This window comes from Callospermophilus lateralis, chromosome 2, assembly GCF_048772815.1.
Source record: "Callospermophilus lateralis isolate mCalLat2 chromosome 2, mCalLat2.hap1, whole genome shotgun sequence".
NCBI classification, from domain to species: Eukaryota; Metazoa; Chordata; class Mammalia; order Rodentia; family Sciuridae; genus Callospermophilus; species Callospermophilus lateralis.
Genome location: NC_135306.1, coordinates 1,861,968 through 1,889,926, shown reverse-complemented (window position 1 = coordinate 1,889,926; position 27,959 = coordinate 1,861,968). Strand labels below are relative to the sequence as shown.

The window sequence follows — 27,959 nt, the reverse complement described above, 5'->3', positions numbered from 1 at the left end:
CGGCTTCTCAAATGTCATCTTTATTCTTAAAATGTGCACATTATAATTTTTACTTAAATACAAAATGTCCACTTCCCTTGCAGGAAAGAAATTTCACTGACATTTCCATGTCAAATGGCTCCTTTTTAAACAAAATCTTTCCAAAATTAAAAATAAATAAACATTTAAATTACTGAACTGTTATATTCATTAGTCTCAATACCTCTTAAAATACTTAAACTTTATAAAACCACCTCACACCTTGTGGCACCCTCAGAGCTGGCACCCAGGGGTGGGGCTGTTCTTTCCCATCTCCAGGACACCCTGCGGGGCGCCTCAGTGACCAGCGTGTCCCCAGACATTGGTGACCTTGCCCTGTAATAGGAGGGAAGCTGGAAACAAGCCCTGCCTAAAGCAGCTCTGCCAAGGCCAGATGAGCAGCGCACACTCGATGTTCCCGGTTCCCGGGGAGATGCCTCGCACCCCACGCTGGAGCTGTGGGTAGACCTGCCTGGTTTTCAAACAAAGAGATATGACGTCTTCAATAACCAGGTACACACCAGCCGTGGAGGCAAGCTCCCGGCTTTTTAAAGCAGAGGATTCTAGGGGCTAAAAAGCATCATGAAGAAACCTCACAGCAGAGGAGTGGAGCAGGAGATGGAAGCTGCCAACAGCCCACCCCCGCGGTCCTGCTGGCCTCAGGAAATCACTAAGTATTTTGGGTTTAATAATGTGTTTAAATTGCTAAATGGTTAAAAAAAAAAAAAAAAATCATTCCTGAGGCCTGGGAGACCAGTGCCCCTTCCCATCCTCTGGTCATCCCAGCACTACAGGGCTGGACTAGCCACAGCCCAGGGAGGCAGCTGTCCATTTCCCTTAAGTGGCAGCACTGACAGCAAGGTCACAGGGTCTTAAACGACATCCACGTGACCAAATGTCTTCAGGACACACTTGAGCATCAAATACAAAACAGCAAAGTAGAAAAGGTATTTACAGGCATCGGGGTCATGCACGTGCACAGAGATGGGCACACCAGAGCATGAGTCCACCATATCCAATGAAAGTTCATGGGACAAACCAATGGCCAGGGACTCTCCATGAATGTCCCAAAGCATGTATCAGTTTGCTCCCTTTAAGTCTTCAGAGGCTGATTCACCACTAAGTATTTTGGGTTTAATAATGTGTTTAAATTGCTAAATGGTTAAAAAAAAAATCATTCCTGAGGCCTGGGAGACCAGTGCCCCTAAGAACCTTGTCCACAGCTTCAGGTCAGGGAGGCCTGTCCTACAGGGCCCATGGCCAGGGGCCTCTGCCTTCCTCACTGGGCCTGTCCCTGGCCTCTGTGGTGCCTCATGTGGGGCTGGAAAAGGACCAGAGTAGACAAAGGGCTCCTACAGAGGTCATCCGAAGACCATGTCCCCAAGAGCAGACTGGTCCTCCATACCCCTCCTGTAGACCTAGTCTTCAAACCCACCACTGGGCCCAGAGCTCCCCCAGGACAGCCAGATTGGGATGACCCTCACTTACATCTCTTTATCATCAGAAAAGCCAACCAACAAAAGGCACTGCCACCACCCTGTCCCTCCCAAGCCCCAGGCTTACTCCTCAGGACCCTGAGTCATTTCTGAGATACAGCTCTCCCCTGGCCGGGTTCCTTGAGTCTCCACATCTGAACGGATCACCCTGCAGGGCACAGGACTGACCAGACCCTTCCTTCTCTGCTCCTGAGTTCCCTGAGCTCCCACACAACTGTTCTTTTGCTTAAGTGGGGACAATCAGGTGGCCAAAAAGGAGATCCCACATCACTGGAGCACCACATCTACTCTGAGGGCTGCAGGGTACACTGTGTGGGGAAGGCTCCTCCAGAGAGGCTTCTGCCAACACAGAAGCAAGGCCCTGTAGAGCTGTCGCCTGCGATCACTGCGGGACACAGGACAGCTGGGGCTGCTCCTCTTGTTCCTTGACCTCAATGAGGTCACCGAGTCTTCCTGCAACAAGGGCTGCGGGAGGCATGGACAGGGTTCAGACGTGAGCACGCCCACAAGACCACCCAGTCTCCACAGGCCTGTGAGGGGACCCAGGTCTTGAGCCCCTGATCATAAACAAGAAAGCTGCAGGTGGCACAGGGGCAGGGCTTCCAAGGGCTTCCCGTGTGCTGCCAGCACTGCCTCGGGAGCACTCTACACAGCTGGGTGGTGAAGCCGGACTTTCCATCGCTTGGACCTCACTCTGAAGAAGAAGTACATCACCATCAGGAACAGAGAGGAGGCCACATACAGCAGCACGCAGAGGCTCATGTCCAGGCTGGAGAAGCCAACCCCAAGAAAGGGTGCGGCGGCCTCAGCCTCCTTGAGGGCCCCAGGCCCACGGGGACTCTGGAGCCTCAGGTCCAGCCTGTGCTGCACATCCTGGGGAAGGTCAGCTCTGGGGCCCAGCATGCCAGGCGGACGAAGACTCTCGGCATGTTGGTCTCTGCGGAACTTCTCTGGGGGAGTCAGTGCTTGGCCCTCCACCTCGCCCCTGCCCAGGGCTCTTCCCTCACTGGACTCTCCCTGATCTGCAGAGTACATGTCTACGAGGTTGCTGCTGCTATAGTACTGCTTCAGGAACACCAGCACCTGGCCCTCGTTCCAGCTGTCCAGGCCCTTAATTTCCTCGTGGCAGGCTGGGCAGAGGTCTGGGGTAGGCCATGGGACCTTCGGAAACTTGGGATCCTCACTCAGGTGGCCTAGGAGAAAAGGAAGGGGAGAATCACTGCAGACAGGCCTTGGCCTTGGGATGCTGGGCCTGTGCAGGTGGCAGGCCACAGGGCTCTGCTGCCCCTTCGGTCCTCCTAGGCAGGCAGCAGCTCTTGTTCCCTCTGGTGGGCCCCACACCTGCACACCAAGGAAGAACCCCGCACACCTGGCCCACCTGCCATTACATGACCAAGCCCTGAGGCAATCCACCAGCTCTGCTCTGCCAGAAGGACCCAAAGGCCCCACCTCCTACCTTCCAGGAGGCCCAAGAGGCCCAACACCCCACGGAACACCGCCCACTCCGGCTGCCAGGGGTACTGCCCACCTCGTGGTCCTTTGAGAAACAGGTCCTGGGAGACCCCTTTTCTATACATGGCAGGACGCCGCACAGCATCCTCCTCTACTGTGGTGCTGCTCAGCTGCAACTGGCTTCCTGCTCCTGAACACAAACCTACCCCACCCCCACGCAGGGTCTCCTGCCACAGCCCCACTGTTCATTCCATCACACTTCCCAGTGAACAGCCACGCAAGCACCTCTGCCACGGACGTCCACATACAGCTTTGCACACTTGCCTGAGCACTTCCTTCTGAGTGTGGACGTGGCTGCTCAGCTGCCCTCAGAAAGGCTCTCCACCCTCTCCCAGCAGCCTTGCTTCAGGCCTGACTCCTGCCCTCCCCTGGGATTTCTCCCTTCTTCATTCCTCTAATGGAAGGCCTGACAAAGGGCCACAGGGAGGCTCCTGCCAGCAGGGGACTCAGCAACACCTGCCTGTGTGACCTGAGATCAGGGATGCCCTGCACTCAGATGTGAGCTAGGATTCCCCTGGTAATATGCTAACCTGGTTGCAGGGTCCAGCCCAGCTCCCCTGCAGAACCAACAAAGCTCCCAGACAAGCCTCCGTGGTGCTGATGACACCTATCCTACTTGCTGTGTGCCATGTGCTGGACACAGAGCCAGGAGAGGACAAGGCAAAGGCTAGCCTGCACATCCCAGGAGAGGCCACCTAGTGGGACTTGAGGGTGGTCATGCGCAGAGATACACCAAGTGCTGCAGAGTCAGAGCTGATGCTGGACAGGAGACTAGGCCAGACCCCTGAGGGCCTCTCAGGCTGGAAGGGGGACAGGGAGCAATGCATGCAACCTCAGGAGTGGCCCCACCACATAGGCCAAGGGACCCCCACCGCAGCAGGCTGATGGGAACAGGCTGACAGCAGGGCTCCTGGACAGGGCAGCCCCAATTGGCATCTTGCTCCAGATGCCTCAGAGCTGAGCGCCCAGATGACCAGAGACCTCTATGGGGAGGAGGGAGAGGCCCAAGAGGCGCTGGGTGTGGAGAGAGCCCCTGTGGCCTTCAAAGCTTACCTCAAGGCACAGCTGACAGGGAGGGAGCAAATCCCAGGGACGCAAAGGCGCCCGCAGCCCTCAGTGCAAAGAAGAACCAATTTTCTTTAGTGCTCCAGTTGTAACATGTTTTTATGACACAGTGGATTAAGTGAGCACCAACAGTTCAGCAGCATTTTCTATTCATCTCTATTAAATTCATTTTTCAGTGGAATTATTTTTAAGCCTAATTCTAATCTGCCATTGATTTTGGAAGTCTGAATTACTTAACTCTGAGAAATTGCTTGTGCCCTATTTAGTTTAAATAAAACTACTCCGAGAGGTTTGGCTTACAGTCTGAGAACAGATTTTAAAGATACTAAAATTCCTTATAAAAATTAATCACATCCTTAATTTTCTAGTGTCAAAATTACTTGGAGAAGGGTGTGACGGAAGAGAGAGAGCCATATCAGTCTCTGTCCACCTTCATGAGGACCATGTACCCCAGAACAAGAGGACAAGCTAGTCAGCTTGGGACCTGGAGGCTTGCAGACCTGGCTGTCCCCGACATATGCCTCACCCATGCTGCCCGCCCAACCAGGCCCACAGAGCTGTCCCAGGGCCAGGGACACCCACCGGCCAGGCGGCTGTTGACTGCGTTGTGCCGGCTCCAGAGCCAGAGCACAGCTTGGTCCAGCGTTTTCACGGAATCCATGGACTCTTTAGCCATTGCCTCAAAATGTTCGCCACATTCCTTGCACCCAAAGAAGGTCTGAATGTACCTCCTCAGGGTCTGCAGCACGGCCTGGGGGTCATCTTCAAAACCTACAAGGGAACAAGAGCCACTGGTGCCCCAGGCCCACAGGTCACTGCTCAGCCTCGTGTCTGAGGCAATGCAGGCCAGCTGTGAGTCCTCACAGAGACTAAGGACACAAACTAGGGGCCACAACTTCCCCAGATACCCTGGTGTCCCAAAAGGTGCCCAAGGCCCCGCAAGGGCATGAGGACGATGGTGCCCACACCTCAAAGGGGACACCTCATTGGCATGGAGACCTGAGTTGTGTGCTGGCAGCAAGGGGGACCAACCACGAGTACTCAGTGCCACAAGTGCCACAGCCCTTCAGAAGGATGTGCTGACACCCCACAACCAGGCTGTCAGCTGCCTCTGCCCTTGGCCTCAGGACCCAGAGAGCGATGGGTGGCACAGGCCCCCTTGCCTGCTAGCCTCCCTCCTTGAGCCCGCCCCCTGCGGTACTGGGTGCCCTACCACATCGGCAGACACCCACCCAGGAGCACAGAGCCTCAGGACTCGCCCTGCTGAGGACGACCTTCCTGAGAAGTGGTGGTCACGGGCAGGCAGATTGGTGAGGCCCACGCTCTTCAAAAAGGCTGAGCCTCCCAGCGGAGCGGTGGTTCCACAGGGAAACAGCCCAGTACCCAGGTACAGCTCAGTGGGGACACTGAGAAGGAGCAACAAACACCTCTACAGGCAGCCCCAGCCCGGGGGCAGAAGGGAGCAACCGGAAGCCCAGGAGTGGGGTCGGAGGGGCCAGCAGCTCCGCTCAGACGAATGTGCAAATAAGGGAACAGGATTAAAGCTGGCCGCACGCACGTCAGCATCAAAAGCCACATGGCAAAACGATCACCAAAAAGATGTGCTTGGGGGAAGGAGTCCCTCTCCACCACAGCAGGCCCTCATGGCGTCTGCAGTCCCTGTGGAGGACAACTGTCCATAAGCCTGACCTAGGTGTTCACCTGTCGAGGACTGCAGACTCCTGGGTCTAGGCCTTTGCAGTCAGGGACTCAGACCAAAACCCTTGTTTGTTTCACTCTGAGAAGGCAGAATTCAGCACGCTGCCGACGCCCGATGGCTCTGGGCATGCTCATGGCATCCAGGCAGTGCCCTGTGACCTGGCCCGTCTGGCCCCCACTCCCTGTCGGGAGCTCTCCAGACATCTGCCTCACATCAGGGTAATCCCCCTCCTCTCCCTGCAGACGGCTGCACGTTCAAGGACCCTAATCTTTAAAGTGGACAAGAACCATAAACCTCTACCTGGGGAGGATTAGAGCGCTCGGCTGGCGCTTTAGTGGATGGGTTTAAACGTGCAATAAGGGAAGAAAACCTCCAAGACTTAATCCCACGCCTCGTCTGACCCAATTCCCTCTGCGGAGAGCTCCTCCTGGGAGACACTTGAGCTCAGGCAGGAGAGCGGCTATGGCTGTGCTACTGCCTCTACAGCCCACCCCTCAGGCGTCAGCTTTGTGCCCCAGCACCCGAGGGCATGTGCCCTGGCCGTCACACTCCACAGTGCTCTGGTGTGACAGTGGGAGGACGGGTGCTGGCCAGAGCCCCCTTCCCTCACCAGAACGCCCCACCCAGGGGTGCAGCCTGGGTGTGAAGGGCCTCAAGTCACACAGCACACCGCTCTGATTCCAACATCTGGGTGGCTCCTGAGGTTCCCCAGAAACACACTCCTACTTTCTGGTCCCTGAAGGAATGTGCAGGTAAGACCACACCCCGGCAGCAGTACTGCACGGTGTCTCTGGGGAGGGCAGCATGGGTGCATCCAGACGGCCTGGTGGTGCCTCGTTCCTGGACATGGTCCTGATAATGTGGCCTGGCTCTTGCTCCTAGGAACAGGCAGACGCTGCTCCCAGCCCTCAGTCTGGCTGCACCAGTGGTGCTCCTGGCCCAGCTCTGGGCCTTCCTGGCCAGGATGCAACCTGGAGGGGGCCGGAGCTGGCCTGCAGGAGTACAGCCACTCCAAGGCCTCTTGGATTCCAGCTGCCCCCAGATGACCATAGCTACAGGGGTGAGACCCTCCTCACTGACAGAAGAACTGCCCAGTCGAGCCCAGACCAAGCTGCAGACCCACCACACTTTGAGCAAACAGAGGCAAGGTGTTCCACAGCTCAGCACTGGGCACTAGGCAGGGCCCCAAGTCCAGCCACCACTGGGCTTAGAGTGAGCGTCAGTGGCCTGGAAAGGCAGCCGAGAAGGGCAGCCACCCCACGACTGCATCAGGCTCACGGGAAAGCAAACACAGTGGCCTAGCACAGGGGAGTCCTGCGTCCAGGCGCGTCCCACCAGGGGGGTTCATGGCAGGGTTGAGCTAGCAGTTTGTAACAACTGGACTATCAAACTCAACTTCCTATGGTTTTTGTTTTGTTTTTAGTTGTTGATAGACCTTTATCTTATTTATTTATATGTGGTGCTATGAATCAAACCCAGGCCTTACACAAGCCAGGCAAGTGTGCTATTGCTGAGCCCCAGCCCCAGCCCCTTCCTACAGTTTTTAACCTCGCAGCAGGTAGCCTCTGGTGCCTGCTGCCTGCAATCTGGGGCCTCACAGAACACTCTCCAGGGAGTAGGTGACCCACCAACTCACTTGCAATGACCAGAAGATGGTAGAAAAGAAGAAGTGTTACCAGAGACATGCTGCCTCTCCCAAGGCTCCCTCAGAACCAGAGGCTGTGGTGGGTTGGCCCATGGGGTAGGACAGGGAACAGAGCTTGTAGGCAGTGGCAAGAGCCCGGGGAGCATGGCAAGGAGGTGCCCGAGAGGCAGTGAGCGGTCTCTCCCCAGTGGGGCCTCAGAAGCCTCAAGCAGAGGACCCAGGTTAAGTCACACCCAGGTTCCTGACCCCTTGAAACTGAAACGATAAAGGGAGGCTGGTTTAAGTTGCTAAATTTGGGGGCAATTTGTTAGGACCCCCAAATTAATAACTAATATGCCCCTCCAAAAGGTTTTGCTGACCTTCCAGTGTTTTTCTGAGCACATACTGCAGAGAAATCCCTGGCCAGGGGGCTGGGGATGTAGTTCAGTTGGTAAAGTGCTTGCCACACAAGCACAAGGCCCTGGGTTCAATCCCCAGCACTACCAAAAAACAAGAAAGAAACCCCTGGCCAGTAGGCTCTGCCTCCCATTTCTTCCCTGCAGGTCTGCCATGGACTTGTAAGTTCATGAGGGGACTCAGGCTCACGGGTGGGTGCCGTCACGTGTGCATTCTGAGAAAAAGTCATACCTGCCTCCTCTGTGTGGGCCCTGGGCACCCAGATGATGAGCTGCCTCACAGGTAGCTAAACTAACCCTGATGCTTCTGGCTTCCCCAGTGCACAGCACGGTTGATGCATCAGGCCACCAACCAGCCACCACCGCAGCCCAGGGGGCGGTTTACCTGTGCCCACCAGTGCTTCTGGATGGGTAGAAGCCTGCACAGTCAGAGTGTGGAACAGCTTCCAGAGCGAACACGGGTAGCCCCTCAACTCTGGGCGGCTTCCTTGACATCCTACCCACTTCACATGGTTGGTAAGGAAGATTCCAGAAATCTGGGGAAGAAAAATTATGTAAAGAATGGGAGACAACTGTTGCCACAGCTGCTGAAGCCGGTCCACAAGGGCGGCACCGGTTGGCTGTCCTCCCTGCAAATGTCTGCGCTATGGTCTCACTCAGTACTTGAACTTCACACACCATGACCCTGAGGGCCGAATGCCTACCTACTAAAGGGTCTTTTAAGATGTGGGAGGAGGCCTTTTCCTTTTTGTCATAGGACAGAGGGAGTGTCCTCTCCCTTGATAAGTCAGCAGCGTCAAACAGAAGACGCCACGTTTCCTCTTCAGTTAGGGTCAGCTGTGACGAAGACGCTGCGAGTAAAACCCACTAACATCTACCAGCAGCCAAAAGGGCAAGGCATCTCGCCTTCCAGAGCCAATGGTGGCTTAACGTGCAGCACGGCTCACAGGCACGTGGCACTGGCTGTGGCGGCGCAGGCCCTGCACTCAGCCAGGGGGCAACCAGAGCTCCCAGTTCCATTCTGGAGGACACTGTTGCACCCAAAGATTGGAGAAGGACAGACGCAGAAGCACAGCACTCATTCTCAAGTGAGTGATGTGGTGGGGGCACATGGCAGGGGCCAACACCCGCAGCAGGAGTGCACACAGCACAAGGCCAGGGCTGGCTGATGTCAGGGAGGTGAGGACAGAGGGGCTGGGTGACTTCCTGCCCTTGAACCTCTGGGGCCAGGAGCCGCTGCTCAGGCTTGCAGAGGGAAGGCCACACCTGTAGGCACCTGGCCTGGAGGCCAGTGGGCTGCCCCCTCGCCGATGCCTGGCTGTAGGTGTAGAATTTACAGGAGTTTACTGAAGTTGAAACAAACAAAAGAAAAACAAGCCCTGTGCCACACTGTTGTCATCTCCACAGGATGTCACAGTGCACTTGTGATGAAGGGTCCTTAAAGTGACAACTGTGACTTGCCAGCACCACACAGGAGACATGCAGTTGTCACGGAAACAGGGACCTGACACTGTGGACAGCAAGGTCTCAGGGGACCACCCACAGGCCGATGTGGTTCTCCTCCCCCCAGTGGCAGGCTCTGGGTCCCAAGCCCTGGGCAGGAAGGAGGAAGTGTGCTGGTGAGCAGGACAACTGCAGTGCCCGGGGTACCCTGAGCCCTGGCAGGGGTCTGGACTCACCCGCATCTCGTTGTTGACCAGGTCAAGGATGGCACTGTAGGGAATCCTATCCAGGGGAAGGCTGGCCAGCCATTCCTGAAGCATCTCCAGCAGCTTCCTGACAGGTGGTCGGCCGGGGAACAGCTGAGCAAGAAAGGACCCATAAGAGCCTGTGGGAAGAGTGCTGCCCAGCCCCAAGTGCTTCCGGGGCCAGGTCTGGGATGCAGGTGGTGCAGCCTGCAGGACAGGACCCAGCTCCGCCTGACAGTCTGCCCTGCGTAGCTCTCCAGGGAAACAGCTCCATCTATTTGAGGGCTAAACTGGAATGAGGAGTTTGTGAGAAACTAGAGGTCCTGGGCAGAAGGGGCAGGGGTGGGAGTCTGTGGGACAGAGATGTCCCACCAGTTCCCTACCCAGCCTGTCCTATGGACGTCACCCACCTGGCCCCCATGCTGGCTCACACCAGGTGCCAATTCATGATGACAGACCATGGTGACAGTGTGACTCATTACCAAATTGTCAAGGGCTTGCTGGCCCTGCTGAAGGTTCCTCTAACTGTAGCCTGACCCCACAAGCCCCTTCCTGCTGTGTCTGCCCGACTGCCTTGACAAGGTGTCTGGGAACAACGACCTGTCCCGGTGGGTGACGCTGAGCTGTCACTGGAGCCTAGAGAAGCACTGAGCTAACCTGGTGTACTGTACTCCTTTGATAAAGAACAACTGTAAACTGTGGAGCCAACCTAGAGGCCCTTCAGTCGATGAACAGATAAGAAACTGAGCTCTATATACACAACAGAATAGGACTTGGCATGAAAAGAGAACAGATCATGGCATCTGCTGGTCAACGGTGGAGGTGGAGAAGAGAATGCCAAGCGAGGTAAATCAAGCCCAAAACACCAAAGGCAGAATGTCCTCTCTGGTAAGGGGGGCTGATCCAGGATGGAGTGCATGTGGGGAGACGAGGAGCTCTGGACAAGGAGGGGGCGTGGGGTAGGGAAGATGGTGGAATGAGATGGACATCATCTCCCTAGGTGCATGTATGATTGCACACGTGGGGCGACTGCATCCTGTACGACCAGAGAAACGAAAAGTTGTGCTCCGTTGGTGTAAGATGAACTGAAATGCCTTCTGCTGTCATGGATAACTGACTAGAATTAAAAATAAAAATAAAAGAACTTGGATGTGGACATCCGGCTTGGATGTGGGTCTGGCCATGCAGTGCGCTCCTGCCTCAGCACCCCCACCCCACCTTGCCACACAGCCTGGCTCAGCCACCACCCCACACCTGGAGACGAGTCCCCTCCTCTGAACTCCAGACAGTGTGGCCTCCCAGCCCCCTCCCGGACGGGCCCTTGCAGACTGAACCTTGCCCAGCAGACCCAGCTCCACCAGGCAGGGCTCTCATCTCCCTGGTGACCCCGCAGGGGTTTCAGACCCTATGTCAGGCAGGGATGGCTCAAGCACGGTACACAGGCACCTCCCAGAGCCTGGCCTAGGAGAAGACTCTTTGTCTGCAACCACACAGCCCACCTGCTGTTTCTCCCTCACACCCTCTCCACCGCCTGCTCCAGAGCCCAGGGAGCCCCAGTCTAGTCAGGGCTGAGGGGGCTCCACGGCCCCCGCTGTCCCATCTCCAGGAAGCCAGAGCTCAACCTTTCAGACAGGCTCATACCCCCACTCCCCCCAAGCCTGGATGGCGTCCCAGGGCCTGCACCGGGCACATGAAGGGCGACTAGGAGCGGAAGGGCAGGCTGGGCTATGGAGAGGAAGGTGGGAGGCAGCTGACCCCAGGCCAACAGACGAGAGCCCTCAGCACCACCTGCTGCAGAGCCTGATGCCCGCACCTTGGAGACGACAGTCACGAAGTCCCTGAGTGTCTTCAGCTGGGCGCCAGCCAGCGACCTGTGGGCAGCCAGCTCTACCCTGAGCAGGTAGTGCAGGCACGACTCCAGGTCCGCCATGTACAGCTTCGCCCTGGAATGGAGCACAGAGTCAGGTCCTCTGCCGTCCCTCCTTTCCTTGACCCCACCCTGAGCCCCGAAGGCTTCCTGTGGGGCCAGCAGTGGGGAGGCATCCAAGTAGCCTTCCCCACCAGCCCACCCATGGCTTTGGCAGGAACACTTGCCTGTCGAACTCTCTCCAAACCACCACCTCTGAATTCTCTGCTTTGTTTGGTTTTTCAGGCAAGAAAAGTGATTTTTTCCTCACATCCGGCAATGACTTCAAATAAGAGGAGAAAAACGACCGGAGAGGCTTTGCGCTGTGAGGAAGGAGAGGGGAGAGGTGAGGACACTGGGCCAGGCGCTGCCTCCCTGGCCTGTCCACCTGGGGTTGAGGGCTGTGCTCTCCGGCCTCCCCTACCCCACTGTCAACCCTGGACACTCACTGGGGCTGGGGACCAGGAGCAGTGGGCAGAGCCTCAGGGGCCCTCAGGCTGCCCTCCCACCTGAGAGGAGACGAGAGGCGGTGCGCAGACCACCGCCAAGGTGCAGCTGCAGGAGGACGAGGGCTCATCATGCTCAGTGGGACCTTAAGATGCTCGTAAAGCTGCTTTGAGCATCTGCCAAGATCAGCTTTATCCCGATTCATTTCAGATGCGCCTGGGTCTCACCGACATGCCCACAATCTGCCAACTGGCGGGCATCTGGAGCCAGGCCCAAGGGGTCATCAGCCCCTGAGCTCTGCGGGGCCAGCCACTGCACGGTGTGGCGAGCACACTTCTGGCATATGGTGGAAGCCGCCCGGCACATCCTCCGCAGCTCAGGATTCATCAGGGGCAGGCAGAGCGGCTTAGAGTTTCCAAAAGGAAAGCAGGAGCACTATTTGTACAAGTGCCAATGTGATTCTGTGATAAGAGGCTCTACATGTGACATGAAGCCACACAAATATCTGTCCCCAGGACCAGCAGCCGTTGTGGGAGCAGGTCTGCCATGGAGTCTCTGACATGGCTGGGCTTCCCAGGGGCTTGGAGCCCGTCTGGACAAATGGGAAGACTTCCGAGTTCTAAATTATCTTCTTTGTTTGAGGACAGACATATGCCCAAGGTATATGTGGGGCTTCTGGGCAGGGCCCTCCTGCCTGCTGACCTTTGAAGATGTAAGACAAAGCCCATGGGGGCAGGGAACGTGGGCTGCTTCTGTCATGTCCTTGGCAATCAGAGGTGCCTGGACATGGTGACCAACCAGAAACTATTGGATAGACGGGGCCATCTCAGCACAGGCTGGGGCACCCCTGGCCCCAGGGGCCTCCAGGCTAGTGGCTGTTGATGGTCCCCAGGGCAGGGGACCCGTGTACCACAGGGCGGCCTAGGCTTCCTCCCGCAGCCTCCCGAACCTCTGTCCAGCTGCTGCTTCACTCTGGTAGTTGACTTCACTCAACCCTGTCTCTGGGGCACCAGGCACACCGACACTCAGAGCAGGTCCACCAGAGCCTCTGGTGCCTTCCTTGAGGAGATGGAACCCGCAGTCACCCACATGGCTCACTCTGCAGAGGGGGGCACCTGTGCTCACAGCCACAGCCAGACCAGTCTAGAGCCAGGAGCAGTGTAAAAGTGGGGCAGTGGGCATTTGCTTGGCTTGGGGTTTGCTTAGAAACCCAAGGAAACATCCCAGAGGATGAAACCCCCGGAGTCTGGAGCTGGGTGAGAATAAACCCCGGGAGGCACCGCCAGACCCAGGGCTCTAGGACTTTGTCACCGGGTCTCCCTGTCCTGTGGACCTGCAAGCTCCGTCCAGCAAGGTATAAGCTTCCCTGGGTCCCACTGAATACCACAGACACGCCTTACACCAACAGCACTTACACGTTAACTAATCCACGAGACCCATTTGGGTAGATCAAGTAACAGGAAGGGACGGAGGAAATGCCAAGGGTCTCCAGGAAGGCTGTGTCCCCATCCAGTGCTCTGTTCACCACGATGTTTTCATACGGAATCAAGTCTAAGATCACCTGTGTGATGACAAGACCACACTTGTCACAGAGGATAGCAGTTCTCTCAGAAAAGCTCCCAAAGCGTAGACCACCCACCACAAATGACCCTTGACCCAAGAGCAGAGGCCCTGCTGGGGTGCCACCCACCTGCACCATGCAATGGGCACACAGCTAGGCAGATATGACAGGCAGCTGTCACCAGTCACCACAGCACCAGAGAGTCACCTGGGGCACATCTGCACTCATCGCCCCCAGGAGCAAGGACACATTTACACCTCGATTACCATCACATCTTAAGCAAGTCAATGGGACAATGACCACGGGCAGGCTACAATCCCATTTTGCAACTATCCAGAAGAATCAAAGATGACATTCACTACTAAACTTCTACTTTACCCTTTGGAACCAGTGTGTCTTCCACAAAGCGCACGTTAATTGAGTGGGTGCCTCATGTCCCCACTCCTATCTGGGCAATAGGGCCCTCAGGAACAACACTCCCTCCAGCCCAGCCACAGGCCTGCAGGCTCTGGACCACCCTTCCACGAACAACCTGTGTGGGTCCAGCTCCGCCCGCAACAGCAGGTCTTGGTGGGATAGAGACCATGGCCACAGGAGTGGCAGCTCGGAGCCCAGAGAACCCCTGCACAGGCACACAGAGCCTGCTGTACTCCTCTTAGATGTCGACAAAACCGGCCTCTTCTGGGAGCAGTGGGGGCCATATGTGAGCTGAGCGTGCCCTAAGTGCCCTGCACCGTCTGCAGCCTCACTCGGGGAACTGCAGTCACCCGTCTGCCTGTGCTGTGGGCACCCCTCCCTGGTGGGCAGAGCCCGCTGAGCCTGAAGATGATAAGGTGGGAACAGTGTGTGCCACACAGACACTCTTTCTGTGTGTGTGAGTCGGGTGGCGTGAGGCACTGCCTGAGAGCGTGGTGAGCAAGGAGGCCCTGGGAACCAGCAGACGAGCCAACAGAACACGGCTCTGGTGGTTCCTCATCCCCACCACGAGCTCTGCCAACTATGGAGAAGGTGGCAGGATACCACCAGCCAACTTGGAGGGAGGGCTGGTCAAGCACCAGGAGGGCACCCACACAGACGGTGGCAACACCTCTCTCTGTAGCCTCCCGGCCCCTGCATCTCAGAGGGCCCAACAGGGGCAAAGCTGATTCCTATGCCTCCTAGAGCTACCCAGATGACCGCTGGAGTCGCCTGCCAAGTGCAGGGAGGAGGAGCCTGGTATCAGTGCTGAGCACCACAGTAGCCAGGATCCCCTCTCATCTCCAAGGGACCCTCAGCCTAGTCCTGTTGGTTTTAGGAACATTTGGCCAAAGTGAAGACTTGGGAACCAAACAAGTGACATTTGAGTATGATAAGATTTCCTGAGATAAACACGTTTTTAAGAATCCTGGAGGAATGGGAGTTCATATCCCACTTGAATCAAAGTGTGAAATATGATATATCGAGAACTATGTAATGTTTTAAACAACCAACAATAAAAATTAATTAAAAAAAAAAAAAAAGAATCCTGGAGGGCTGGGGATGTGGCTCAAGCGGTAGTGTGCTCGCCTGGCATGCATGCAGCCGAGGTTCGATCCTCAGCATCACATACAAACAAAGATGTTGTGTCCGTCGAAAACTAAAAAATAAATATCAAAAAAAAAAAAAATTTATCTCTCTTCTCTCTCTCTCTTTAAAAGAAAAAATTTAAAAAAAAAAAAAAAAAAAAAAAGAATCCTGGATGTGAGCTGGGGATAGAGCTCAGTTGGTAGAGTGCTTGCCTAGCATGCACAAGACCCTGGGTTCAATCCCCAGCACCACAAAAAAAAAAAAAAGAATCCTGGATGTGGCAAAAATGTAGGGAGTGCAGAACTCCTCAAAGAAGACATTGGCTGATGCAAAAGAGAAGGGCCTCAAGAAGGAGGCACCAGACGCCCCTCTGGGCAACCCTTCATTCCAGCATTCTTCTCGACAGACTGGTCACTCAGCTGAAGTCCAACCAGGACTCCACAACTATGAGCACTTGACCCACGACCCATGAACCCAACCAGGGCCCACACAGAGCAGGCCTGCAGCACCCACAGGCACAGTACCTCTCGTCCAATGTAGGAGTCACTGCTCTCAAACACCACAGCTACGTAATGGCCACCACGGCTGTCGAAAAGGGAGAGGACGTCACTGGGCCTTTCGGGGAGAAAAAAACACAGGTTTTTAGCACTCCTAGCCGCAGGAAGCTGCCAGTACGCGTTGCTTCCACACAGTGACATGCACATGACCGTGACTGACTCACTGTGCAAACGGTGGGGATCCAGCACAGGGCCTCCCACTTGCTAAGCACGTGCCCTGCCACTAGTGACACCCCAAGCCCCATGTGCCCCCTTTTAATAGAGCTACTCACTGAAGAGGGTCCAGAGGTGGACAGGCTGGAGGCCAGGTGCCTTCTGTGTGGTTCTGCAGAAAGTCGATCATCGTCTGTCTGACTGTCCGCAGCTCTCTGTCGGGTCCTGCCAGAAGCACATCTTGATCATGGCCACATCTGTGCAAATCTGCCCCACCAAGCGCTGGCCCCATACCAGGTAACCCTGGTGGGTGCACTGATGCACACTGCCAGGTGTGGTTTAGGCAGGGGTGGATTCATACACAGGTGAACCATGGGGCCCGTGAGTGAGTGTGAACAGCTTCATGGACGTGTGACAACAGATGAATCTCACAACAGGCACTGAGAGGAAGGCAGGCCCCTGGATCCCACCCACACAGTGGACATGGCAAGGCCGCCTCTGCACCCAGGGAGTGCCGGTGTCGCCAGGTCCCCACAAGGGTGACTCAAGCACACCCCCGGCCAGGCTCCCCTGGGAACCCAGTAGCCACACACATGTCCACTGTGCATTTCTCCAAACCCTCTCAATGAAAAATGGACTTGAAAAAACTTTTCCAAGAAAGACAAAGCCGAAATTAAATTCTGTCACTGCAATAACTAAGGTCCGACCCCTCAGTGGAAGGACAGGCAGCGCTGGTGAAAACCCACCGTCGGCATACACCCCTGAGACCAACAGGCCTGGCATCGGGCTGAGATAAGAATACAGTGCTGTGTCCTTACCTTTAAAATTTTCTCCAGTTGTAAACGCCTTTGTGAATGCTTTAAAATACTAGAGGAAAAACACACAACAAATAAGAAACAGCCTCGCGGGGGTCCATGCTCATGTTAACACACAACAAAGTGACCAGTGCCCTCAGAGGTCCCGGCCAAGTCCTCTGGGAAGTCGAACTGCCTGAGGACACGTGTCCACCTGGCCCTGCAGGTGCTAGCGCTCCCTGCCACGTTTGTGAGCAGGCTACAGTAAGGACCATCAGAATCCCATCATTCACATTCTGCCCCAGAGGTCTGGAAGCAAGTCAAAGCCACATGGCAGAGTCATAAAGGGCAGCACCCCCAACTCCTGGCACCTAAGATGTCTGACTGGGGCTGTATCCACAGAGGACGTAGAGGGAAAGTGTCAGTCAGGATCTGAGTAGAGGAAAAGGACTCTGCTTCAGGAACTTTCTTCATCAAAGACACAGTAAGCAGTAACTAGACGAGGTCCACTCTAGGTTCAGATACCCCGGTGCTACGACGGGAAGGTCAGCGTGGAGAACATGAAAGGACCTCCGTCCGTAATCACCAGGGAAAGGGCAATGCAATGGCACAAGCAGCCTCCTCACAGACAAGGACACACAGGGGCCCCAGGGAAGAGAGACTAACCAGTGGTTTCCCTGTGTGCCGTTTGTGGGCAAGCGTGAAGGTGTGAGGGAAGGGCTGGCTCTGCGGGGTCTGCTGTGCACACCCCCGATCCCCCAGCCCTGCGATGCCCCCCAGACCCACCCTGGGACCTCGTCACAGCAGTGCTGCTCGAAGCAGCAAAGTCTGCAGATCCAGCCACAAGGGCCAGCGCCACACAGTCACAGGTGATCAGGTCCAGCAAACCACGGCGACACCCAGCACCACGGGCCAGTCCCACAACTCGGGAGGAAGGGCCAGCCCAGGCTGCTCAGCAAGGCCTGCCTCAGATAAAGAGGGCTGGGTGGGCTCAGTGGCAGAGCTCCAGGTTCAACCCTGTCCTGAGGCAGGCAGGCGGGCAGGCAGACGTCTACAGGCAACACCACATCACCTGTGTATGAGGTTACGAGAAAAAACCAAGTGGAATAGATCTTGATGCCATCAGACTGGGACAACAAAGCAACAGGACAAGCAGCACAGGACACAGTGGTCCCTGGGCCTGGAAACCAAGCAGGATATACAGCACAACGCTGGCCGATAACAGAGTGGCCGGAGCCAGGCAGCAAGCAGGCAGGTGAGGGCACTCAGACAGCACCCCACACAGAGCAGCCAGGATTTCTGGGCTCCAGGGACTGGCACCAGGGGCTCCCAGAAATCATCCCCACAGACGCCACAACTTTTAGGGACGTTCATGTGATTGTGCCGCATGGCATTTGTGTGCACGCACATGGCCACACACCCATGCATTCATGGACCCTGCCTGGTCTTTCAACAGGCCGCAGTGACCTATCTGCCCCCTGGTGGAAAACACGGGGACAAACATCCTTCAAGGGCTGACTACAGCTGGGGGCAAGGTGCCAGTGTCCCTGTGGGTGCTGCCATACCCTGAGGAGGAGACACGAGGACCACAGTACACACACACACAGGTGGGCAGCACTGGCCGTGCAGCCTGCAGAGGGCCTCTGTGTGTGTGGGCAGGGGCATCCCAGCCCAGCGGCAGGCCTCTGAGACCCCACTGCCGAGTCTCAGGAAGCAAGCCAGATCGCTGCAGACCAGAAGTGAGAAGCAGCCATTTCCCTGAAGAGAAGCCCGCGAACAGGGCGGGCCGGACGCAGCCCGCAGGCACCCTGGGCTTACCCGGAAGGTGGGGTAGAAGTGGACGTCGTAGGTGCGGCACACCTCCTGGTTCTTCTCCTCAGCGCAGTCCAGCACGGCCACTCGGATGGCAGCAGCCCAATCTGAAAAGCAGGAGTGTGACCCTCAGCAGGGCAGGTGCCCTGTGCTCGCCACCCCCTGCAGCCCCAGCGTCCCCACCCCAGAGGGCATGACAGCTGGGAGTCAGCTGCCATGACAAACCAGTCCAAAGCCTGCCTCCATGTCACCAAGGCAGCCCCTCCTGCACCCACCTGGGGAGGAGGCGCTTCTTCCCTGACGACAGAGGGAGAAGACATTCTTGCCGAACTGGCAAGTCACTCCGTGACTTCCCACGTGGAGGTGTCCTAGTTCAGTGGAACCCTGACATGGATGTGCAGGGAACAGAGGGACAGGCAAGCGCTGCATGTGAAGGGGGGTGGGGCCGGCCAAGGCACATGCACAGAGCAGGTGCTGCGCTAAGGGAAGCACTGAGCCACCACAGAGGCTTCCCACACCCCTGCGTGCCTCTGCTGTCCTGGGCAGGGAAATGGAGCTGCTCCAAATACCTTTCTCTATCTTTAAAGTTTTATTAATTATGGAAAATTTCCAACACACAAATAATAAGATAAAAATATAACAAACTCCCACATGTCCCTCATCTCAGTATCAACAATCACCAGCTCATGCAACTCTGGCTTCACCGGTCGCCACCCACTTTTAGAACCACCCAGAGCGTGAGGTTTCCGCATCACACCTCCCCAGGCGCATCTCTGAAGTGGAGGCTCTTTCTCCACAGGGAACGCTGCCCACACCCTGGCACATGCTGCAAGCACGCATTCCTTACACCATCCCAGGCCCAGCCAGGATGAGCATTTCCCTGTTGCCTCCTCTGCGCCCAAAGTCGGCTTGATGGGGATGTAAAGGAGGCTGCCTCCAGTCCCGGCAGGCCACATGTACATCACGGCACCCACACCCACTGGCGGAAGACCCCCACCTCTGCCCTGTGCCTTCCCACTCTCTGATCTTGCTGATTGTGCCCCTGACCCTGTCACCTGGCATGGGGACAAGTGATCCTGGCCTTCTCCCTTCTTACTGACCATGACCAAAGTACACCGATTCATTAGGGCCACAGTCACGAAGGGAGGCCTCCTGTCCCACTCCTCTCACCCGGGGGTGGGGACGGGTGCCAGGACACATCTATAGAGAAAGCTGCCTATGGTGACCCAGGGAAGTGCCTGGCCTCCCTGCCAACACCAGCATCAGGATGAGGGCTCCTGGCACTCTCTGATGGGGGCCTTTTTGATAGACTGGTGCCTTTTCTCTGGGTGGATGGACTCACACACATTTCATGGTGCCTGGCCCTGTGGGGCTCCTGTCCAGACCTGGGATTTGGTACTGGTGCTCAGCGAGTAGCCTCTGCAGGAAAACCCAGGGCTCTGCAGGTGGACAAGTCTAAGGAGCCTCGTGCCACCTGCTGCCGGAAGCCACATAATTTCTGGATGGAGGCCTGTTCTGGCCATTCCTGTTGTCTGCCAATGTCACATCACAATCTTCTCTGAGGACCAGCTCTGCTCTGCTTCAGAGGCAATGCTGAACGCCTGGGTGGGAGGGGACTGCCATCAGCAGTCACCCCAACACCCATGGAGATGAGACATCACACCTACTTACAACACGTACCTTTTCCCTCTTTGACTAAAAATAAATAGCACAGTTATGTTTTTCATAAACGGTGACCAGACACCTTCCTGCTGTGTTGGCTACAGAAACAAGTCATGTCCCAAGGCCATTATGATGCTTGGAGAACCCCAGCAACTCCTGATTGCAGCTCACATCTCCCTGGAGCCTCACCTTGCACAGACCTGAGGAAGGACAGTAAATAACCCCATCCAGCTAGTGCAGCAGAGGAGCAGATGGCAGAGCACGTGAAGGTGGCCACCTTGGCTCTGCAGCCTGCACCTGGCACTCACTCTTCTCACTGGGAACTTTCCACGACACACTCCACCCGCGGTACTGAAGCGCCTTCCCACCGCAAAGCACAAGAGAATGAAGGACCCAGGGCCTAATGACAGACTCCTGTGAGAAACACTTGAGCCCGCCCGGAAGCAGGGAGGGAGGGGCACCTCCCAGGACGCGCACATCTTGGTAGGTTTTGGGTCTATATTTTCTCAAAACACATGTCACTCATAAATCAAACATTAAAAACACCTACTGACCTGGGCACTTGTGGACATGTGTGCTGTGTGCCAGAGCTGCTGGCCACCTATACTGTGCTCCACGTGGCTCTACCTTCCTGGAGTCGCCAACAGAGGGCGGCTCAGCACAGGCCCCCAAGGCACAGGCCGCTTACCCAGCACTGTGGGCAGAGCTGCACGGCCCAAGCCACAGCCAGGCACGGCTGGCTCTCACGGCCCTCAGGCCAGCCAGCCAAGTGTGGCCGGGCTCCGCCTCACTCAATTCCTGACAGCCAGAGTGCAGAATCCCTGAACCCCTGGCGCCAAGAGCCAAGTCCACGAGAAACAGAGGCTCCGTGCACCCCAACACTTGTGCTCAAGCCTGATCAGAGCATATTCCTGTGACCCTTCCTGTGTCCTCATACATCTCGTCCACTGGAGGTCACCGCCCAAAACACAAGAGCAACCTCCCCAGCCCCACCATGCTCAGCAATCACATCCCACTGTCCACTGCAGCACCCCTTCAAGACTGCGATAGGAATGTCAGGGGCCCAACTTGGTAGATGGGGACACTGAGCTCCATGACACCATACACCCAGGAAAGAGACAGGGAGCTTCAGACCCAGCTCTCTTGCCGTTGGAAACGTGGCCCTGGGCCTGCCCACCCTGCACCTTCCAACCCAGGAAGCATAGGCAGACAGGTGCAGGCAGTGCCGCCCATCAACACTGCTTTCCCAACCCTCTCCATGGAGGTGGTCCAGTGCCAAGGGCGTACCACCCTGGCAGGATGGGGGAGATGCTTGGCCCACACAAGGCAACAAGTGAAGGAAGAGCAGGTGGAGCCCACGCACAGCAAGCATACCTGCTCAGGAGTGTGCTGTGCTTCCCAGGCTCCTGCGTGTGAAAGGGCAGCAGCAGATGGAGACCAGGGGGCCTTGACCTAACCCCATGGCTTCCCGTGGGCCTGAGAGCACTATAGCTCCACCATAGCCTCCACCTATGGTCATACGGCAAGTCTTCCTGTCTCATCATGCCACATCCTCAGTCCCCAGGGCCTCTGCCTGGACCCTGTACCACCCCTGTGCTGGGCTCCCACTGAGATGCCACTCACCCCAGGAGTCCCTTCTGGTTGCACACTAGCTCAGTCCCTACTGTGTGGCCTGGCCCAGTCTCTGCACTGCAGGCCCACGACTCTGCAGACACCACCCGACGGGTCAACCCCCTGCCCCAGAGGCAGACTGTTCAGTTTCCCCTTCTGGCCTGCCACTTACTGGGTTCTGAGAGTCTCTGTGCCTTAGCTGCTCCTCTGTAAAATGGTGACATCAAGTAAGATCTACTTGCCAAGGAGCCTGGGATGGGACAGGTTAAGAGACGCATGCTGGCTTGCAGGAAGGCCGGTAAGTTCTGCCACACAAGTGCTGGCCCAGGGCCAGCACACAAAGATGGAGAGCGGTGGCCAACAGCACAGGGCGGGACAGCACACTCTTAGTCAGCTCCTGCAGCCGACCAGTACTGCTGGGGAAACTGTGGCCCTACCAGTGACAACCAGAATCCCAAAGACAGGAGGAGGACATTTTAGGTGAGAGACCAGCAAGGCAGGAGGAAGATAGCCAAGTGATACCTAAAGAGGTGACAGTTTGACCAGCGCACTGCTGTCATCACAGTGGCGAGGACAGTCAAAGCTGCAGTGCCACCGGGTCAAAAGCCGTCCATGGCAAGTGGTTTCAGGAGTGAAGAACTCCCTTCTCTAAACCCTTCCCATGACAGCATCATGGTGCGATTTCCAAAGCCTTAAAAGCCATTTCTCACAAATGCAGAGAGCGCCCCCATCAGAGGCATTCTCCACTGACTCCTGACCCTCTCCATGGAGGCGCTCTGAGGGCTGCTGGGAGAGAGGGCGTGGGGAGGAGAGCGCCCAGGCCCTGTGGGCCCCGTGGAGTCCTTTCCCACTGCACAGAGGCCGTCTGCATCTCTGCAAAGGAGGTCAGGAGTCCGTGTGCCTCTCCAGCCCGGGCACCAGGGCCCCCTGCCCCTCACTGCCAGCTTATTCCTGCAGCTACCTTGTCACTTTGTTTCTGCACAGTACTTGCTGCTCCCTCTAAAGAACAGCAGCCCCCTGCTTTGTCCCTGCTACCCTGCACGCCCACTGCAGGAACACCAGCGCACACTCAGGTAGGCAAGGGACTCACACAGGGCCCATGTCACCGCCCGCAGATGCACTGGCCATGAGGATGGTCCAGCTGCACCACTGCAGGAGCCCCACCTGCTCTGGCAGCTTGAGATTCCTGACTCAACAAGTCACCTGTGGAGCCACTCCAGACACTGCCTCCCACCCAAACGAGGGCTGTCCTGCTGAAGGGGCAGGGCCCTCAGGAGGCCTTTGTCTATCTTTGAAAACCGGTGGGCTGGTAACGCAGCAGACGGGAAGAATTTCAGTTACACACAGTTACACTGTGGCACTGAGGAGGCACCAGCAGTCACTGGGAAGCCCTGGCAGATGGACAGTATTCACAGTGATACAAAAGATCCCACGCCTATTCCACCCACAGAACACAGGCTACTGAAAAGGTCCTGCCTCAGGGTAGCGCCTCCTTCAATGCACTCCCCTCTCTGCTGCTCCCACCTGTCAAGAGGACACACAAAGGAGGGGACCTCTGAAGCTGAATGCAAATTGCCTGCTTTCACTGGACGCAGGGGACCACCCCCCTAAACACTGGGGTTAAAGGGCACCAGCTGGGAAGCACAGGGAGGCTGTCCTCCCCAGGCAGCATCTAAGGCTTTCAAAGGGAAGAGGGACCCAAAGCAGCAATGGCTTCTCGGCCCAGCCCGCTGGCGAGAATGGCTGTTAGTACTCTCGGCTGAAAAATACTTGTGAAAAAAGTGGCTTCTATGTACAGCTGACTAAAACCCAGTTCAAACTTGCTTATTGGCTCTATTACTGAACCAAACAGGATTAAGCCTTTGCCATTCCTTGTCTTGTTATAATGAAAAAATCTATATAAGTCCAACTTATGGTTAAGCACCAATTAGTTCTAGAAAATGATCACAGTAAAGACTAATTAGCCTCCAAGGTCTAAACGACTGTGACTGGTGGGCTGTGTCTGAAGCACTGAGCTCTACTATGGCTTCCTCCCACACCTGACCAGTCAGGGCACCGTCACGGTCTCCAAGCCCACGTTTCAGACATGGAGAACACTCTTACTGGGTGCAGGTCCCCTTCCAACGGAGCACAGGTCTTGGATAAGCTCAAGTTCAAGTCATAAAGCCTGGGCAGAGATTAAGGCCACCAATAGAGACCAGCACAAGGCACCAACCAGCTGCCACGGGCTGGTGTGGGAACACAGCCAGGTGCACTACTCCATCTCAGGTTGAGGGTGGCCTGGTCTCCATGCTCTCCTTATTTGGGTTCTGGGGACCGAACTCAGGTCCTGTGGCACTCCAGGTCACACACTTGACTGAGCTATACCCCCTAGCCCTCCAAGATCTCTTCATCCCCAAGAGTTGGACATTTTCTTAGAACAAAACTGGATATGGCCCTCAGCATTCAAGAGTGCCTAAGGGTGATGTTAACAATGCCTGCTTACCATGGAAGCACCCCCACCCTCCATGCCACACAGGCCCTGCAATGTTTGTGGCTGGGCCACCCCACTGAACACAGCTTTACACAGTGGTGACAGTCTCTTGGAAGCACTTGGTGGACCATCCTCATGTGATGAATGACATGTGAGCAGCTGGCCACAGCACACCACCACAGCAATTCAGGGAGGGCCTCCTGAGGCCTGGCAGGCACCTTACACTGGTTAACTGTAAAACAGCCACACAGCTCTGACTGGGGGCTGTGCTCAGCAGGTTCTGGGCCTACAGGAGAGGGCCACTCCAGAACCTGGCTTCACTCTTCTCTCTACCCTCTCCTGCTCCTCCGGAGTCCAGGTGCACCCCACAGCCTCGGAGGTACCTACTCCTCCACCCCAGCTGCCACCTGCACCTCTACCTCCCAGGTCCTTCTCTACCTTTTTCCAGGGACAGATAATGACCTTCTGGGAAACACCCAGTAGTCTAATTCATCTCTAAAAGCCTCCATCCTGGTCAGGGAGACAAGAAAATCAGGTCCAGCGGGAGGGAGGGGCACCCTGGGAAAGGCAGACAGGCCATGGCTGCCACTTGGCGGCCACAGTAGCAGAGCACCCTCTCCTCCACCCCCAGGTGACAAAGCCTGTGCCTTCCACTCACAATCCCCACCCCCTTCTACAGGATCACAGGAAGTAAGCTGACAGGGCTCTGGAGACACCCGCACAGGGACCAGGTCCCAGTCTGTTCTCAGCCATATGACCACAGTGACTCAGTCTCACTCATCCTCGGGTACCGTCACCTTCGACATGAGAGCATCAGTACTCTCTCAGAAGATGGTTCTGGAAGTGTCTCATTTCCCCTCCAAATTCCTCACTGAGAATTCTAGGGCCAACAACAGATCTGCCCTGTTACCCCAGGTCTCTGCTTTCCCAAATAAGGAGACAGGCACAGACCCCAAGGCCACATCTGCTGCCTCTAGGGCACACACCTGTCCTCCTCCATTTCTAGAGGCACACCAAGTGCAGGTGTGTCCGCTTGCATCATGGACCAAGATAACCATGACGGCTAAACGATTTTCAGGAACAGAGTGGGTTTTATTTTGCAAAGTACTTAGAAGCAACAGGCCTAAACCAGGTCCATATAAATACTAGAATAACCTTTAGCTCCACAAAACAGTAGACCTTTTGTCTGTTAAGCCACTGTCTCAGGAAAAACAATTATTTCCGAAACTTGAAAAAGCCAGTGAAAAGCCATGAAGCTCAACCTAATTCTTTTGAGGAAATGAAGATGCTCCTAAACTGAGTGGAGGGCTGGGAGAGGCTTCACCCCCATGGACCACCACCTTCCCATCCTGCCTGTCCAGCTAGGGGTGAGGGGGAAGAGGCAGGTAGGTACAGTCCCTCTTCTAGCTTGGGTTCCCTGCCTGTGGCAACCTGCTGCCAGGGATGCTGGGGGAAGCCAGGTGGATGCTGTTTGAAGGGAGCCCAACACAGGTCTGCATGCCCAAGAGGACTAGCCAGATGGCCCTGTTCACAGGTGACTGATCAGAAGCACAGACAGGGCACCGTGATACCGTGGGCAATGGGCACCCTCTCCTAAGCTAAACTGCTCGCCAAGCAGAGCGTGGCTGCCCTTCTCAGCAAAGGCAGTGAGGCGTGCTCCCAAGAGTGTCCAATGCATTCAGGCACAAAGGCAGAGGTCCTCATGTGGAAGACACCACAAGGGAGAGCACACAACCACCTCTGGCCACAAGCCCATTCTTGCAGGGGTCCTGCAGGGTCAATACCTCTTGGAACAGTGATCCTCCAGCTCTCCGGCTGGTGCTCACAGGATGCTGGGTGGGTCTGACAACATGCATTCTACCAAATCCCCAGTTGATTGCTTTGGGGACCACAGACCTAGAAAAAGTCCCAGGGACCCTGAGTGGGACACTGCTCAGTGCTAAGGGCTCTGTCCCTGTCTTGGGCAGCCTTGCTGCCAGTTTGGCCCTTTTCTTCCTTTGCTTCTGCACCCCCCGCCCCCATGCTCTTGCCTGCAGTCAGGCCACAGCTGTCTTTTGCTTTCAGCCACATCTCAAGTCAGGTCCCCTCTTCCTGCCCTGACCTGACTGACAGCCAGACCTCGTTTAGTTAATTACACTATCAGGTATGGATTTTACTGTCTCACTTTCGGAAGAAGCCTTCCTCCCAAATTGCAAGGACAATTTTCAGGGCTCCATACATGCTGATTCTGCTAAACAACAGCTTGCAATATTTGAATTTGGCTTAAAACTTTTACATTTCAGATACTAAGCTGAAAAAGTTATTTAAAAAAAAGGTGACAGAAGTTTTGCTAAGGCTACCTGCATTTTCATTTACATATCTGTTTCTGCTACTGAATAAAAACAAGAACTGAGGGCTGGGGACATAGCTCAGTTGGTAGAGTACTTGCCTCGCACACACACAAGCCCTGGGTTCAATCCCCAGCACCACACACACCAAAAAAACCTCAAGAATTAAAAAATCCTCCACATTATCGAATGGCTTGTTTCCCCAAAAAATAAAGTTAAAGAAAAAAGGAACCCACTAGTTTTCTGTTTTCTTTCCAGTCTCTGGTCTCAGGTCTGCCTAGGGACTTATGGAAAACTTGAGTCCAAGAGAACAAATCCATAAGAATCAAAAAACTTCAACAGTGAAATAAGAGAACAAGTTCTAAAGACATTTACAACTGCATACTTGAAAAAGACTCTATAAATCTCATTTATATGAGAAAAATAAAGTAGGGATTGATATAAGACCCAAAAAGAAATGTGCAGGAAGGAAGAGTAACAATTTGTCATAGCTCTTGCCCAGTGAAATCTGTAATTAGGGGTTAGCACAACAGTAGCAAGCTGGTCCCTCGAAACCTCAGCCTTGCTGGCGAGGAACACTACTGCCAAACCATTTAAATTCCACTTTATTTACAACGCGGCGGGCCTGCTCAAGAGGGCTGCAAATGTCCTCTACATCACAACCCTGCCATCTAAAGCAGGAGGACAACTTCAGGAGTGAGTAGCGATTAGCAGCAAGAAAGTGCTGAACAGTAAAGTCCGGTAATAGTACCAGGAATTTGGTGAATGAGTGATTTCTCAAAAGCTGTGAACAAGGAACCCACCAAGGAGACACCTGGTAAGACTTTTGCATTTACAAAGCACTCCCCAGAGGATCGGGGTTTCTAAGTTGTGGGCTTACTCTGAAACCCACCACTTGATCAGCCATCCGAACGAGGAAGAGGATGGCGAAGATTTACAGGGAAAGGGTGGCTACAGGTCTGGAAAGGGGGTGTCCTCAAAACAGGGGTGCTAAGTTCTGAAACGGAGTTGCTGGGGCTGGGGCTGTGGGTCAGGAAACAGCAAGAGAGACGGTGGGGGGCAGTGAAGCTCTCGCGGGCAGAAGGCAGGTGTTGCGCGAGGCAGGAGACTCCGCGGGGCCGGGAAGGGCGCTTCTGCTTCCCGGCGCCGGCGGGCTGGCGGCCGCGGCTGGCTCGCTCCGCGAAGGCCCGGGCGGCGGGCCGGAAAGCGCGCCCGGCGCGCGGGACCCTCACCTCGCACGTCCCCGGCCAGCGCCCGCCAGGTGGGCGCGTAGCCGATGCAGTGGCCGCACCACGAGGAGTAGAACTGCACTAGCCACGCGGCCGAGCTGTTGGCCGTGGCCCCGCGCACGCTGCCGCTGTCCAGCACCCACACAGCGTCCTCGCCCGCGCGGTACAGCCGCGCCGCGCCGCCCGCCCCCGGCCCCGTCGCCGCCGCCGCCAGCAGTACCAGCAGCCGCGGCAGCCGCGCGACCCGAGACGGGGGCGGGCGCCGCGCTCGGGCTCCGGGGCTGTGCGGCGACACCGCCGCCGCCGCCGCCCCGGCCGCCGCCATGTTGGGAGTGCCACCGTCGCGACGACCTTTCACCTTGGC

General features: G+C 55.9%; 1 protein-coding gene across 1 annotated transcript; it reads right to left on the bottom strand.

The window, feature by feature from the left end:
- Positions 1 to 4: 4 nt before the first annotated feature.
- On the bottom strand, positions 5 to 27,959 carry Qsox2 (quiescin sulfhydryl oxidase 2). The gene is made up of 12 exons (XM_076845099.2): positions 27,599 to 27,959; positions 18,300 to 18,400; positions 16,506 to 16,554; positions 15,807 to 15,912; positions 15,502 to 15,592; positions 13,287 to 13,432; positions 11,613 to 11,747; positions 11,332 to 11,461; positions 9,510 to 9,632; positions 8,216 to 8,366; positions 4,674 to 4,862; positions 5 to 2,707 (listed from the first exon to the last, which is right to left on the bottom strand). The coding sequence occupies exons 1-12, from the start codon at positions 27,918 to 27,920 to the stop codon at positions 2,160 to 2,162; spliced, it is 2,091 nt and encodes a 696-aa protein (XP_076701214.2). The 5' UTR covers positions 27,921 to 27,959; the 3' UTR covers positions 5 to 2,159.